The 17245-nt window shown below is 47.2% G+C and overlaps 1 protein-coding gene across 5 annotated transcripts in view; it reads right to left on the reverse strand.

Moving 5' to 3' along the window:
• rhea (Talin_middle and talin-RS domain-containing protein rhea) overlaps positions 1-17245 on the reverse strand; it is a 188081-nt gene that overhangs the window by 94081 nt on the left and 76755 nt on the right. For all 5 annotated transcript variants that reach the window (XM_089547598.1, XM_089547600.1, XM_089547599.1 and 2 more), the window contains exons 12-21: positions 16124-16189; positions 14881-14982; positions 13996-14072; positions 12489-12583; positions 10514-10602; positions 9007-9262; positions 7348-7399; positions 7129-7282; positions 5198-5299; positions 640-807 (exon numbers count right to left, since the gene is read on the reverse strand). In XM_089547598.1, coding sequence (XP_089403724.1) covers positions 640-807; positions 5198-5299; positions 7129-7282; positions 7348-7399; positions 9007-9262; positions 10514-10602; positions 12489-12583; positions 13996-14072; positions 14881-14982; positions 16124-16189 — 1161 coding nt within the window. The remainder of the gene's footprint in view (positions 1-639; positions 808-5197; positions 5300-7128; positions 7283-7347; positions 7400-9006; positions 9263-10513; positions 10603-12488; positions 12584-13995; positions 14073-14880; positions 14983-16123; positions 16190-17245) is intronic.

Consider the following 17245-nt stretch of genomic DNA (forward strand, 5'->3'; position numbering starts at 1 on the left):
CCCCCCCTTTTCTAGCCACTTGTTCCAGTGTGTCGAAACTGTGCGCTCGTCATGTGCCGTTCGCTGTTCGTATGGTGAAGCCTCCTTACTTGCGATGATGCTGCTTATGATGGGAGTGATGCAGTAGTGGTGGAGCCCCACTGTGTGTGCAAACGCCCTTATGATTTTGGAGCACTGACAGTACGCGTACAATGAAGCACCAATGGCTGTTTGTTTTAGCCCTTTTAGCCAAGGCAAATCATTTTTTTAGAAATATATGCTCGGTGCCTGATGAGAACCACACTGTCGTGGTCTAGCAAGCGTTCCGCAACAGCCTGTTCCTATGATTTCACTGCACTGTGGGCACCAAAAAAACTCCCAGAGTGACGCTTACCGGCTTTTCTATGTTGTTAGCATGCAAACAGTGATGTAGCAGGCCTGCTGACGTATACCTGTACAATTCTACAACAAAACTCTGACAACAACACCTCAGTGGGGCGGCAAACCCGTCTGATAACGGTGCGAGTGACAGGATTCCACACATGACAATCCTTTGTGGCCTACTTCATGGTACCACTGCATGTCGATTTCATGCAAGACTGCTACTCCAGGCTGTTGGTGCGACATCTTTCCCCCCCCATCACAGTGGGAGTTGCTCACCTTGGCGCAGGCCACCAGCTGGGAGGTGGCCAGGGCGCCCTGGGTGGCTGCCCCAATCACTTTGTTCTGCTGGCCCTGGTCGTCACAGGTGGAGGCCACATTCTTCGCCTGCAGCACCAGGGCGGCCGTGGCATTGGCCACCTGCTTGGCCGCTGCCAGGAGCTGGTCCTGCACAGTGCGACAACACCTTTCTTTCACTACCCCCAACATTTCGCCACCACCAACCAGTCCGGTACACAGTGCACACAATTGGGCTAGTTTTATTATAAATGATGCCCCATCTCATTTCCTTCAACTCATGCATGTGATTTAGTGAGGAATGTATCCCTCCACACCACCCCACCTAGCTCCATCCCGCCCACGCCACATGGGCATGCCCCGTGAGAAGTCTCGCCCAGGCTGCCCACTGATGTCATCATGGCAGGGGTAGCTAAGAACGCCCGGTAAGACGGCGCCCTAATCAGTCACCAGCTGCTGCAAGCAGCAGTTTTAAAAGTTATCTGTAAATATAGGGTCCCCACAGAGCTTTAAAATTTGACTCAAATATTTACAAAGAACACCTCTACAGATCTGCACCAGGATATGACCATTGAAAATTTTTTTCAGGGTGTTTTCGGTTCGGTTTTATGAGGTTTAACGTCCCAAAGCAACTCAGGCTATAAGAGACGCCATAGTGAAGGGCTCCGGAAATTTCAACCACCTGGGGTTCTTTAACGTACACTGACATCGCACAGTGCACGGGCCTCTAGAATTTCTCCTCCATCAAAATTCAACCGCCGCGGCCGGGATCGAACCCGCATCTTTCGGGTCAGCAGCCGAGCACCATAACCACTGAGCCACCACGGCGGCAGGGTCTTTTTAAAGGAGCATCAAAGATTGGTACACTGCTTTCAGGAGAAGTCGAAGACTGTGAAGCGTTGTCTTCCAATATCCACGTCACCATGTACTGCAAGGATTGGAATAACTATAAAGGGGGAGGAGTACTAGCCATTCGAAACATCCTGCCGCCATCTTCCCATATCTGTGATGACCACGACTTAGAAATAACTCGGGCATGCTTGCACAATGGCCCCGAAAATACAGTTACCTGTCATTCTACGATTCTTTAAGTCATGAGCTAACTGTCATTAAGAATCAGTGTCCTAAAGTGCCAGTATTTTTATTTCAGTGTCCTAAAGTGCCAGTATTTTAAGTATACCAAAATTAATGGGCTTTTGATCTCAGTTTCAAATTCATCACTGGCGAATGACCCAAAACAATTCCTTGAATTAAGCCTTTATTGAACCTATAGCAAATAATAACATGTCCCGTCAGAGGAGACAATGTCCTCAACCTTGTGCTCACAACCTCGCCCCGTTGACGTAAAAGGTATAACCATCCTTCCCGGCCTTAGCGACCATAACCTTGTTCACACCTGTACCTCACTGTCATTGAAAGAGAAATCACCATGCAACAAGATAATCAAAGACTATGAAAGGGCTGGTTTTGACATTACAGTCAGGGTGTCTAACCGAAACCGAACCTGAACCAGAAACCGGAACCGAACTCATATTTTTGCCTGGAACTGAACCAAACAAAAATTTTTTTTTGCCACCTCGGAACTGAACCCGAACCGGAACAATTCAAAGGAACCGTTCCCAACCGGTTCGGGAATCGGTTCAGCTGCACAATTTTTTCAACACAGCATATTTATTTTTTTTTTTTTTTGGTAGGCAGCAACATGTTGGGGACGGCGAAGCTTCCACTTCTTGTGATCGGGGAATCAAAAAGCCTGAGATGTTTCAAGGGAGTGAAGTCACTGGCCATGTGGTACGAGGCCAACACAGAAGTGTGGATCGCACAGCAGCTCTTCAGTGACTGCATCTGTAAACTTGACAGGAAGTTTGAGTTGCAAAACCGGACCTGATCTTTGTGAACTGCGCTTTCCTCACTCGCATTACATGCAGATGGAATTTTTTTTTTGTTTTTACTATCCACAAATCACACCTCACATCATATTCGGGCTGCACGTGGGTTATGACAGTAAATTGGTCCACAGCAGAATAAAGGCCCTTTACTGCTATCCCTCCAATTAACCCGGTCCTATGTGGCCATCTTACTCCAGCAAACCACCTGACTCTCAGCTGTGCTCTGCTATACTTGCCTGCTCTAGGACCCATTCCATTAGCCCTTAAGGGGGGATGTGACTTTCAGCAAAAATTTGTTTCATTTCTTGGTGTATATTTACATGAAATTTCCTGACCCCATCATAAATAATTTTGTGACTATACTATAAAAAAAATTTCACAGTTAACATCTTCAGAAACTTGTTTTCTTGTATATATTTTCTTCCTGAATCTTGTGAAAAGCTGCAGAGCAAAAAAAATGCGGCAGAAGGCTGGTTCAACATACACTGCGTTCCAACCGACATGCTTCAGGTCAAGACATGCTTAGAATCGTTCTTCATACAGCACAAATTTTGGTTTCCAACTGTTGCCAAGCAGTGTCCGCAGAGGTATCCGGAGAGAGGAAAAGATTTCACGTGAGGCTTCTAAGAATTTGGAAAACAAACAATACCTTGACCTGCACTATGGTCCTAGGAGTGTGACAGAACAAATGGGGACAAAATAGATAAAATAGTCATGAAAAAAACCTCCTCCACAAGGTTTGTATCAAGGCAGGAAACTGCAATGGCAAAAAATGTGCATTATTTGCGTGTTTCCTACTACAGTCCAACCTCGTTATAACGAAGTCGCATTTTGCGCGGAAATTCGTTCGTTATATCCAATACTCGTTATAAAAGCATGCACTCAAATTCCGGCAGAAAAGGTCTGTTAATAAACCCAAGTAAAGGCACTTTAGGATGGACAGCATAGGGTTGAAAAAATGCACTATTTATTAATTTAACGCGTGGTATAAGCATGTCAAACCTCGCCTTGCATTTCGTACTGGAAAGCAAGAGCGAACTCACAAGTCGGGATGCTAGCCAGGTGCAAAAACTAATTTATTTAAAAAACGACGTAATCTTCGTTTGGTGGCACTTCACACTATTTGACAGGTTAAATTTTTCGACGAAATCAACACAGAGCAGTGCTTTCCCGATGTCAGCTGATTTGGCCACAGGTAGGTTCCCGAGGTACCCCCTCAACTTCGCCATCTTCACATGCATTGCTGTTTGTAGCATCATCTGTAGAAACCACCTGATCAACATTTTCTTGGTCGGTCAGTTCGGGCGCCACAGCCAAGTTGTCATCTGCAGAGATGAATTCCTCGAACGTAACGTTCGGAACCGCCAGTTGACGCCATGTCGTCTCGCCGAAATTGTCCGCTTGCCTTCCAGTTGCATGCGGAAGCTTTCTGCCTACTTCTCGCAGTTCTCGGCGCCAACGGCTGCTTCTTCGCCAGACAAGACGTGGCAAACAATCCGACAGTGGTCATTAAATCGCTGCAGCCAGCCACTGCTTGCATAAAAGTCATTGTGGCCTCAGGCGCAAGTCAGACTTCTCGCCTCCCTTTGAAGGACAGCACCAGACACAAAGCCTTACACTCTTGCTGTCATTCTTCACAACGCCTGCAGAGTGGACGTTTGCAACCTTCTGCCTTGCGCTCAAGATGGTTGATAGAGTGCTAGGCGCGACACCAAAGTCCGCGGCAATGACTTTTCCTTACGCCCGCTGTCAACCGCCCTGAAGATCTTTATCTTCGTTTCAAGCGAAACTGCTGTAAGTTACAACGCGTTCCGCGATGGCGTCTACAGAATGGACTGCAGAGATCATAGAGATAGCGCGGAGATAGCGCGCGAGTCAGCAATCGTGCCGGCGGGGTGGCCGGGGAGCACGGGCGTTGGTTCGATCACGTGTCAGTCACATGCTACGCAGCCGTTGATGCTAGATTCATTCGCTCTCCCTAGGTGGCGTGGCGTGCAGAAGCGCGGGTGAGTAAAACACATCTTAGGTGCGGGCGATTCAAAAGATCAAAATTTAGCATGTTTTGAAATTTTTTCCTCCTTGTTTGCGCATTTTGAGCGCTTTGAATACAAAACTGCTTCGTTATAACCGATATAGTGTCGAATTTTGAATTTTTCGTTTCGTTATACAGATAGAACTCCCATAGAAATAAAGCATGTCCAACCAAACTTTTCTTTCACTTCGTTATATCCGATAATTCGTTGTATCCGTGTTCGTTATAGCGAGGTTCGACTGTAGTGCACAGCCGCCCGCAGTTTAGGTAAAAAATTTTTTACAGTACTTCCCGGTTGATTTCAACAGTGAAACTTCGGGACAGCATAAAGAAACGAGGCATACAAGCGGACACAACAACTGTAAAAAAGTTAAGTTTTGGCCATATTTTGGGATTTCAAAGCCACGTTCCCCCATCGGCCCCTAAGATTAAGTGCCCTACCCATGCTGATTCCTTCTTCTTCTCGATTTCATCTAGGTTATGTTTGTTCCCTAACCGACTCTGCTCTCTTCATAACACGCATACCATTGCCATAAAAAAGAAAGAAGCCCCCAGCGCAAATGACTGGCACCTGAGCAGCAGCCACACGTGCCCACTGACAGGCAGCGCATGTACGTACCTGGAGCTCAGTGTCTGCTTCGTCCTCCTCGCCAATCGTGTAGAGGACGGCATGGCTGGCCTCCCCAACTCGGCTGGCAGCATTCAGCAGGTTCTGGCGAGGCTGCACAACGCCCTCAGTTCAGCACTTGAACGGAGACGGACCGAAGTCGTCCTTAGATCATCGCATTCAAAGGACACACAGACTACTCTGTAAAAGGGGCACAGAACTGCTTTGTGCTAGGCACAAAAACTGAACGGAGACACCTCAGCGTCTCTGAAACGGACGAACTTACATAGCTTGTGCAAATGACTGTGTAAAACATTATGCTCTAAATACGATCAGACATGCTGGAAATGACCTGTGAAAATCCCCACCCCAATTCTGAGGCTGAAAAGGCAGTAGCCATTCACTCGTTGCGAGAAAGGACTTGCACTTGGAACCAGTCCGATCAGATGTCTCTGCTCATTTCAGAGACCCTCCAAGCATCCTTATAGGGGAGGGTGAAGAGGGGGGGGGGGGGGGAAGGGGACGCGGTCCTCCTGCACTTCCTGCCCCATTTACAATGTAAATGGCCTTTTATGTGGGCTGAGTCCCCCTAAGAATATTGAGGGGGGGGGGGGGGGGTGCTTTGATGACCCCACCTTGGTGCTGGTAAGCTGACCCTCAGGCACACCACACAAGGAAACGGAGCAGCACAGTGTGGCATGAAGTCAACCTGTCGTGGCCAGAGCAAGAATGGTCAGGCCATTCGAAACGCACTGACTCTGCTAAGGATGGAGGATGCTTCAACACCAGTGCCTCTGCTAGACACTGCACTGATGGAGCACTGCAAGCCATACTGTGGGCTGCTTTTCGTGCTGCAGAAGCTCTGCTCAGTGCCCCTTACAATGGACAAAGTTTTAGGTCCCTTAGCCTGCCTTAGGCAACAGAGACTTGCAATGACTTTTCTATTCACATATTTAAAAGACATTGGACATCTTGATAAGCTTTAAACTCACTTGCACGTCACCTTCATGCATTCTTCATGCAGCGAACTTCGTCAGCCCATTTGACGGACTATGCACTCCATCACTCCATAGGTTACATCAATTCTCGCCATTGCATCCTTAGTACCCATTTCATGGCCGCATTTTATCTTCGTTTTTTTTTTACCTCTTCCACTCTGCTCTCCTTCTGTCTTTATCTCCCAAATTCCCCCTCCCTACGCAGAGTAGCATGCCAGCGATTTTTAAACGCCGGCTAAATTCTCTGCTCTTCATTAAAGAGTCTCTCTCTCTCTCTCTCTCTCTGAGAGTACTTGGGCTGGGGAGCTTTGAGATCCCCCCCCCCCTCCACATAGCACACCAGGGCCCGCTTGCACAGACCAAATAAGACAGTCTAGCTCCCAGTCTAATCCTATTCGAGTGGTTTGAACCCTTTCTTGGTTTTGAGAAAAGAAAAGGCATCTGACTGGCTCACTCTGTGGCTGGATACCTGGACCTTGTGCAAATACCAGCTAGCAACTGAAGCCTGGTTCTTTTTTCTCAAGGCGCGGATGAGGTGTCCACTGACAAAGCCAGCCAGTTATGTGCTTTTCCCTTCCTCAAAACCAAGAGAGCATTTAAAGTGGGAATAAGGTTGCACTGGGAACTAGATTGCATTATTTGGTTATGCAAGTGGGCTCAGACCATCAAATTAACCGAGCAGGCGCAGGCTACAGGTTAGGACTGAGGTAAAATTTATATTGGAAATTACGGGTCCTCAGAAATGTTACACATTATACAGCATTTCGGATATGCATTACCCGGATTTCGGATTGACCAAGTTGGAATCACCGAGGTTTCATTGTAGACAAACGACTACCTACAAGCCCTAGGTACAATCTGTGGCCTTGGAAGAGCGAGGGTGCTTGTGCCTTGAGCTATGCTATGAAACCTACGTGACACTGCAGAGTGTGTCAAGCCACTCACCTCCTTGTTCTGGGGTTCAGCTGCCCGCAGCAGGTCCGAGAAGGCACTGCAGAGGCGCCTGGCCGCATCCAGCAGCTTCTCACCCGAGTCCTCGTCGTCCATTAGGGCGGCGATCATCTTGACGTCCTTGGACATCTCTGGCAGGTTGCTGGCACTGGAAAGAGAAGAAGCACACAGTCCAGACCATGCCTCCCCTTCTCTTCCTCCAAATGCACTCACATGGTAGTGATGGCCGCTCCAACAGCCGGCTGGTCCACTTCTTCCGGTGGCCCTGCACAGACATTGCAAAGTCAACTGTCTGGCTTTGTGAAGCCTTTTGGCCACATCACTACAGTAGTACCTCTAGGATACGGTTCCTAAACAATGTGAAAAAAAGGTATACAGTTGAGCCTCAACACAATGAACCTCAATGTGATAAAACCCTTGATGTAACAACAAAGTATTTTGAAGCCAACCTTCCTTCATAATCCTGTTCATGAGGTGATGACGAAACATGCTGCTGTGTTGTCGATGTGCTCGGGGCCTCGCAAAGGATAACACAGTGAAATCAAAAACTCCCTAAGGGTCCATAACACAAAAGGTGCTAGTCACAATACACGTACCAAGACAGCTCGCGAGCTCGCAATGCCACTAAGATGCAGTGAAATCACTATGACCTGTCGCGTTTCGGCAGTGACACACTCGCACAACTCCAAAGCACAACTCCCCCTAAATTGATGTCAACTTTTCCGGAAAAAAAAAAAAGTGGGTTCATTACGCGAGTAACTACGGTATACGGGAAAACACAATCCAACACTAAGAAGATTTTGAGTATTTTCACTCAAGAATAAGTACAGAGTACATTTAGTTGCAGTTTCAGTTCCTGCAAAAGCTGGTCAAACTTTGTTGCAGCAAGATCTGAAAAGTTTTCGTAGTGCTTCTGGGGTACCGTAAAGAAATGTGAGTATGACACCAGGGGATCAAACCCCACACCTCTAGAGTCCAAGGCAGCTCCTCAGTGTACAGCCGGCCAAATCTATAGCTGGCGTGCGCGACGGCTGCATTTTCCGTGCTCCTGCAGCTTATGACAGAGCAAACTTATGAAAATATCAAATCTAAGCACAGGCTCACTAAGCCTGCGCGTAATATTGAGCTTTTCGCAAGTTTGCTTAGTAACAAAGTGCAGAAACGCAGAAAAAGCGGCCATCATGCACGCCAGCTAAAGATTTGATCGGGTGTACAGTCGCGAGTAAAAAATATTAGCACAGATCACTGGCAATCAGAATTGTGATATCTCACCATGCAGCGCTGCGGTTTGCAGACCTGCCTGTCGGGCCGTTTCCATGTTTGTAGCATAGGGGGGGAGGCAGGAAGTATGGTTTATCAAGTGTGCCACCGCCCGACCAATCGTCGAAGTGCCGATACGTGACTGTGCATGTGGCATTTATTTTGGCTCGGTTATCATAAGCAAAGATGACTTCTTTTTTATTACTGCTTTTCTTTTATGTCCGTGATGGTTTGTCAAAAGGACGCCGTGGGAACAATAGTCTCTATTAAAAAAAAGAGGGAGAGAGGGCATGACAGAAAAATAAATTTTGCTGGGCCGTGACAGTCCGCGTAACCCCCCTAATACTGTAGAATGGGAACGGCCCGGCACTCTCGTTATCAGCCTCTTTGTAACCCGTAGCGCCACGCGTTGTCATTCCCATGCTCTGGTGTTCTATCATGTGTGCTAAACTTTTTTACTCATGACTGCACCCCTGTAGGCCCCTTTTGTGCTTCCCAATAGTTGCGACAGTGGAACCAATAACTACTTCACTGAAGCAGAGGTTCAGTCACCATTACCCAAACACTTCACTCGAGTGAAAGGTAACCATGGAAATAAGGCTGGCGTCGCACCTGCGGTGAGGGTGACCACCTTGGCGGTGGCCGCGTTCATGGCGGCGATCTGGGAGCTGACGTTCTGGCGGTGGGTGTCCAGGTGGCTCTGGCGCCACTGCAGGGAGGAGGGGTCCGAGCCCAGCTGGGGGCGGGCCTGGGGCACCTCCAGCTCCCGCAGCGAGGCCTGCACTGCATCCCGGCCCGCACCCAGGCTGCCCAGCAGCGCCCTCTGCGGCTCCGAGGGCAGCGCCCGCACGTGCGGCTGCTGCGCGGGCTGGAAGGAAACGAGAGTCTCAATTCAATTCAATTTATTCTCCAGTTATACACTGGAACGTTCTCCGGGCTAAAAGGACCGACTGGGCCCTGACTGAGTCCCGGAGACATTTACAGAGCAGCGACAGGCGGTATATACGGAGAAATGCTATACAGTACAAAATTAAACACAGTGTATACATATAAAAAGTACATACATATATACAAAACACACAAAAGAGGACACATATACAGAGTTATATAACCACAAAATGCGAGGCAGAGGGCAATTACAGTTTACTGCAGTATTCGTGTAGCTTTTTGCGTGAAAATTTATTCATATCTTTATGGCGATTTAATATAACAGGTAGATTGTGCTTTATGGACTGAAATTTTTGACTGATGTGAAAATGAGGAATGAGACAACGTCTCTGTAACCCAAGGAGTTCATCATTCTTAAGTGCTGCCAACTCGGCAACAAGCTTTCAGTACAACTCCTAACCTTTGGGCTAGTGCCAATGATCGAATGACCTAAAACGAAACTGCATCGCCCGCCAATCAGACAGTTCTTTGTTATAATGCTTATCACCATACGATGCACCCATGCCCTTTGCAATTAATGTTTCCATTTGTTTTTTTTCTATCCTGTTCCTTTCCTTTTAAGCATGTTAATCATGTCTGCTTTATCTCACTGCAATTGGCCAGTGCCATCATCAATCATAAAATCATAAGATCATGCCATGATACAGCAAACACCTTTCGAAATGAAGGATGCTAAACACTGGCGACACAAACTCAGCTGACTGCGTCATCACCATAATCAGCCTGAGTACGCCCACTGCAGGGCAAAATGCCTCTCCCAGGTCTCTCCAATTAACCCGGTCCTTTGCCAGCTGCGGCCACCGTGTCCTCGCAAACTTCTTAAAATACCATCTCCCTACCTAACTTTCTGTCGCCCTCTGCTACGCTTGCCTTCTCTTAGAATCCGCTCCGTGACCAGCGGTTATACTGCCTTTGCATTACATGCACTTAAAATAGCAGCCAACGAGGGACCCCACACAGCAAGGAGGCAGTACACCAGGCTGACTAACAACTGATCTTTATTTCGGCACATAGAAGAATATATAGGCAAAAATGGCAGGAGGAAAAGGGGGGAAAGAGGAAAATAAGAACACTGTGCAGTCGCGATGAAACAGAAGCAGTCAACGTCACCGGATAAAAATGAAGTAACTAGGAAAAAACCTCCAACGTGAAGTCTGGCAGCTGCACTCACCGTCGTAGCTGTGTGTGCGCTGATGGCCTGGCCGGTCTCCATCTGCTGCTGAGGTGAAGGCATGTGGCCCTTGACCCCAACCTGGGCCCCTGCAATGGAACGCTTAGATTAGCCCAATGGCAGACTTCTGGCAGAGCCCACTTTTCATGGTGACAAAAAATCACTCAAGAAATGCCATTTCACCTGCGTTTCCACTTTTCCCCTTTCACATGAGTCTTCAGACAGTTCTTTATTGTGCCACTGTCCACACCACCAAGAAAACAGTTTTTGCCATACCCCAGCCCTCCTCGACAGCAATGATCGTGACCAATATGCTGGCAGTGAACAACAGTGAGGGGGAAAGGGCAGAGCAAAGTGCTTGAACCTCTCGAAAGCTTCCAACTGGCAAGCTTGACCTCAATCTTATGACAGCAACAACACTCGGCTGTATCTGACTGCCATGAGCATGCCAGCAGGAGGAACAAGTCTCGTGCAGAATGCCAGCAAAATAGGTGCAGTTTGAAGGAGACTCGAATAATAGTCACTGCACAGCTGCGTTTATCCCACCAATTCATTGCAGAACACTGCAAGGGTTACACAGTGTAACACTTTTAGCTGGAAGCAGGAGGATTCAAGTAAAGCAATCTGTGGCACTAGCCTCGGTGCCTGCTCAAGAGAAGTGCTCTGCACTAACGATAAAATACCTGGAATGCAGAGTAAAAGCAAACAATGCTCTGTGCAATTCCCCTTCGCCTCTTTACTGCCCCTGGCCCAAAGCCTTATCCCACGCTGTACACCAAACAAAGCAAACATTAATGCAGCCAGATTGCGAATGAGCATTTACGATGTTGTCTCGCAAGAAATTTCCGGCTTCTCTGTCATGAAATTCCTTGATGATGGTATTGACATCATCCAGACCAGGTGGGTGGATTAAGCTGGATTAGCGAGTGGAACTTTAAAGGATTCGTGGGTGGATTAGTGGGTGGGATTCGTATAATCCTGCACGGTAGTCAAATGGACGGTGATGGAACATTCTCGAAGGTGATGACTCATGCATAGAATGTCGGAACCAGGGTTTTGGTGGGAAAATCACATGAAGAACATTAGACACTCATTGTAGACACCATAGCAGGCAACCTACTAAATGCTACTGCATTTTCTTCTTTAAGAATCTGGTTACGAAGGCCCCAAATTCTTTTTTTCCAAGCTGTTGTGATCTTCCGGATGTTACAAACACTATGCCAATAAACCAAATGGTTCAGTTCCAGCCCTTGCCATACTGTTGGTGTGTCGCTGCTGCAAAATGATGCTATGATAGCACAGGCACCAAGACACGTTTCGTGAAGGTGTTAGCAATCGTTAAACGTGCAAGGTTCTCAATATCCTCGAGTGATGCACAACTGCAAGACCAGCAGAATGCTGCATCCAATTTCCATTTCTGCGCAGACTGAATATTCTTCAAATATCCATGCACGCTTGGCAGACAGACAGAATTAAAAACAGCTTTTTCCAAGTACAGTGGGACAGGTTGCCACAAAAAATCATCCCTGGGGCTCCCTCATCTCTAATCAAAACTTTGATAAGTTTCTAAATATTCTGGGTGCTTTTGTTACAGTGTTATCGCATGATTTAAGGGTGCAAGTACCCTCAGTGGACAATTTTATCCTTCTATTCTTATCATCACTGATGCTTCTTACCGCCCGCACTCCACACTAATAATGTCCATAAAGGGCCCTACAGCGCACACCCTCTGTCAGAAGTTTACTGCCTAGGGGGAATTCATCCTCAGCATCCCTCCCCAAAGGTTAGGACTTCCGTGGGTTCCCTAGGCTCTGAAATTTTGACAAAGGCTACACCTGGATAAACAAAAGACTGGCTACTTCACTCAGTAGCCTCTCCTGAAGAGAACTGCGCAGCTCTTCTGGCGGCCTGTGCAGCTGCATTGCTTACACAGCCAGGTTATCAGATGGCCTTTGAACAAAAATGTCATGCACACCTTGGGCACCAGGGCGCACCACTGCTGGGAGAGCTACGGAGCCCACTGCCGGCTGAGACGGCTTCGCGGCAGGCGTGTGCTGCAAGATGGTTGCCCTGCAAGAAAAGCAACAGAAGCAGACCACACATCGCTGTAAAACGACCAATAGGCCCCTGGCGACATCATCATCATCATCATCAGCCTGACTGTGCCCACTGCAGGGCAAAGGCCTCTGCCATGTCTCTCCAATTAACCCTGTCCCTTGCCAGTAGCGGCCACCGTATTGCAGCAAATTTCTTAATCTCATCTGCCCACCTAACTTTCTGCCGCCCCCTGCTACGTTTGCCTTCTCTTGGAATCCACTCCATTACCCTAGCGACAGCCTATGGCCAAGCGTCAAAAGGAATATTCTAATTTATTTATTTATTTATTTATTACAATACCTTCAGGGCCCCAGTGGGGCGTTACAGAAGGGAGTGGATAAAAAAGTAAAGACAATGCAGCAAAATGAAAACAAAAAGTAAATGCAAAATGTAATGTAATACAGCAAAGAAAGAAAAAAACGTAAGCTTGAACAAAATCATATCAGATTAGGTAACAAAACAGCCTAGTCAAACACATAGTTTTCCGCGGCATTTTTACATAAACAGGTGTCAGAAATATCGGCAACCAAGGTGGGCAGGTGGTTCCAATCGCTCGCCGTTTTGGGTATAAACGAGTTAAAATATGCATTGCTTCGGAAGTATGGAATGTGTACCTTGTGGCGATGATCCGTGCGAGGTGATATGAATGATGGTTCAGATAGAAGATCCCGTTTTAGCTCATGATTGTGGTAGTAAATCTTGTGAAAGGTTAGCATTCGCACGAGTTTTCTACGAAGGGAAAGGCTAGGAAGGTTCAAAGTATTTTTCATGGCAGTTACACTAGCAGTGCGGGAAAAGTTAGACAAAATAAACTGGGCGCTACGAGTCTGTACTGACTCTAACTGATTAGTAAGAGTTTCATGTCCCGGGTCCCACACAGAGCACGCGTATTCTAATTTCGATCTAACTAAGGTTTTCGATCTAACTAATTTCGATCTAACTAATGCACAGTACTCTCCGGGAGTCCTCACCTCAAATTGTGCAAACAGCCATGAGCATGCCACCAGTGTTCAGCAAAGAATGATCATGTTGGACACACCGGCACACACATGTGGATGCGTAATCAACCCTGACACTATAAGCTTCACCTCATAGTGCTTTGCCACAAGCATGGCGCCATTGGTCGTCAGTAAGGTGTGGACAAAATAATGAACACACATGCTAGTGCCTCACAGCATCATATATCATATGTTGCTGTAACCATGTGGCATGTTCCACTTCATGGAACACACGGACTACAACTACATATTCTGCTTTCGAAATCGACAGTTCTCCCATTAGAGGGGCATGCTACACTGAGGTGAAGCCTAAGCGCCAGCTTTTTTATGCAAGCCAACAAATGCCAAAAGTAATATTTTTCAAAACAGCCAGCACGCCACACTCACTTTGCTGGAGAGACACTGTCCTCGACCATGGTGGAACCCTCGTCTCCATCAATGCCAAGGTGGTCCTTGGCTTTCTTCTGCAGGGACAAAAAACCAGGGGAATGTCCAGACAATATCCCACACACATCCACCAAAATCCATGCGGTTATCCCACATCTGGGCCCAGAGCTACAACATGTCTTCAGACCATTCCCACAGGCTCTGCTACCAAAGTGTGCTCTGCTCCATTTTGCACTCTGCCAGAGACTTCTCTGCACACTCTTTTGGCTTCACCCTTTAACCACTAACCCCAAGCTGCCCTCCTCTTCATGGTACATGGTACCAATGTCGCCAATGACGAGGCTGCACTGTTTCCACCATCAAAGATGAGCTACAGTCTGCAACTGTGTTGGTTGGAATTTTCAACACTAGAGGGTGCCGGTAGTTGTCCATGAAAGGCGTTTCACATCTTTAGCACATGTATTCAGCCTCACAACAGTCATTTTTGCTAAACGTCACCAAGAAATTTGGCGATTTAGGTACGGGAATTATTTTCGCGGTTAAAGGCTTAAAGGGAGACCAAGAACTAATTTAAACTTGGCCTGTATCAGTAGATTACCACATTCGAATGATAAACATGCCATTCACTAAAAACGGAGTTGTCAGAAGCCAGAGAAGGTCCAGAAATGAAAGAGAGGCATCATCAGCATCATTCTTTTTGCAAGCAAATTGCAGTGATGTCAAGATATTTTTCTGCTCACACATCCTTGAAGCTTGGCCTATCCTGATATTCACTTCCAAACGAAGATTACCAAGTCCCTTTCAGTCTTGATGTCATGATTGTGAATCGAACGGTGGGAGAGGAATGCTCCATTTGCAACTCCAAAATAAAAGCACAGCACCCACCTTCTTGAGGATGATGTCAATGTAGCCAGCAATGAGCTGCGAGATCTGCTCCCCTTCGGTGGTCTGCACCGAGTAGTACGACTCGGAGTAATCTCCGAAGTCCTGCAACAGAAAATCATTGCTCAGCATGGGCTTTCCCACAAACCATGCTGCTTTAATCAGCTTCTTGACAGAGATCCCATGCCAGCGCCAATTTGAAAGGCTCGACTGCACTTGACCCGCAGTGGTTACGGCATTTGGCTCCTGGGCGTGAGAATGTGGGATTGAATCCTGGCCACATTTCAATGGAGACGAAGTGCAAACGTCTTCAGGGGCCTTCTTGACCACATTTTTCAAGAAGAAAATTCAATGGAATTTAGTCTAATGGTCACTAATGTTTAAGCAGTGTCTAATGTACTTTTTGCTATCTTCCACCAAAGCTTCGGAAGAAACCTTGAATGCTATGCATGAGTCATCCCCATCTAGAATATTTGAGTACCTTCCATTGCATTACCACATGGGAAGTATACTAATCTTACCCACTAGCCCACCTTAATTCACTCTCCGGTGTGGGCCTACTCTCAAAATTTTGGGGGTCCTAAGAAACTTTGGGGTGCAGGCTAACTTGCAAATTTTAGAGGTCCTCACATTTAAAACTGTGGCGGTGCCCTATGACTGGTCCACTGGTGGTTACATGACGTTGATGACGTCACAGCAATTGCAATCACAGATCGCGGGGATTCCCCATACCACTCCTGGAGCAGTGGTGCGCCACTGCCCCGGCATGGGGCTGTTTCAAACACAGCCAAAGGCTGAAGGGTCAACTTTTGAATAGCTGTATCAGCGTTGATAAAAATTAGGGGGAGGGCTTAGCTTCGTCATTACAGTCTTTTATGCTTCACCCCTTTGCACCTAGGCTCTACAGAGAAGCCACCATGGCTGGTGAGTGTCGCTGCACTCTCGCTCTATGCCATGTGCCCCCAGGTTCTCGCATGTCTGCACATGTGCGGTCGATCGCTACACATATTACATGACTGGAATCTGTCGAAATTTTGAATGTAGTAACCAGGAAATTGCATTACCCGGGAACGCACTGGCTGGAAGAAAAACAGTGCAACTGTTACTGCTTGCAATTTTGAGTGTATGAACCAAGAAGTCGCATGAACCAGGAACGTATCAACAGGGTTCTACTGTACTGACTAAACTCACAGCCCCTGCAGGCAGCTGCACCATCCAGTACGCAAGAAACTGAAGCAGAACTCACCAGTGTGAAGCTGTTTGGCGAGGCAGCCCACCGGCGCACAGTGGTCAGAGGCCACACCTTCATTATCTGCACAACATTTAAAAGAAAAATAAGAACACATAGCATCAGCTTGATTTCTCCAAGCACGAGGCACTGGTGATGGTCTTCTGGTCTCTTGGCACAGCTCTTTAAAAAGCTAAACAAAACGGGAACACAAGACTCGAGAGTTCTCCCACAAGCCGTCACAAATGTTGCACAAGTCTCTTCCACTAGCAGCAAATACACATTGGGCGCCAGATTCAACAAAACACACTGTGGCCAAGCAGCACAGTCCACAGCAGAATATACCACTCTTTCATTCGTGCCCACATTGACACTAGGCATCACCATCACCAAAGTGAAAATGTCTAAGAAAACGTCTAACGCAAGCAGTGTAATTCAATCGTTATAGGGCAGCCCTAATCGCGGAGTTGCCGTGCTCGGGCGCGACTCCCCACCACACAAGCCGGAGTCCCAATGCCTTTGCACTGATGCACAGAGCTAAGAGGCTGCCCACCCACAGAATTCTGTTCTCTCAACGGTGCAGTCCCAGAGGATGGATGGATGGTATAAGCGTACCCTTTGAAACAGAGCTATGGTGGGTGCCACCAGACTCAAACTTATTTACTTAATTTTTATACCTTTGTCTTAACCTCAGTCACTATCAAAGAATTAACCCTTCTTTTAAGTACAACTTCCAAGTTGCTTTCAGGATATCCAGATTCTGACTCCTAACCGCTCTCTCCCTAGGTATTATCCCTGTTTTTGAACCATCAGTTTTCCAACCACTTTTCACAGAACTCTATCGTGGACACACTCACGTTCCCTTTATTGTCATTGAACCCTACTGCCTCAGAGGCGCTGATCTGGCCAGCATCGGCATCGGAACTGACACTGTGACAACCCAGCGAAATATGTTCACTGCACTTTTAGACTTGCCAGATGCTATACAAGAATAATTTGCTTGCGTATATTCTTTTAACGCATTAGCATTACTACTGACATCTTCGCAAAATATGTCTGCCTGGTGCTTTGTGATGCCGCTGAGTGGTCATTCAGACTTGGTGCAAGAAGTCACATGGAAGGGAGGAAACGTGACGGCCA

This window comes from Amblyomma mixtum, chromosome 6 (genome assembly GCF_055824585.1).
Source record: "Amblyomma mixtum isolate Tamu chromosome 6, ASM5582458v1, whole genome shotgun sequence".
Lineage (NCBI taxonomy): Eukaryota > Metazoa > Arthropoda > Arachnida > Ixodida > Ixodidae > Amblyomma > Amblyomma mixtum.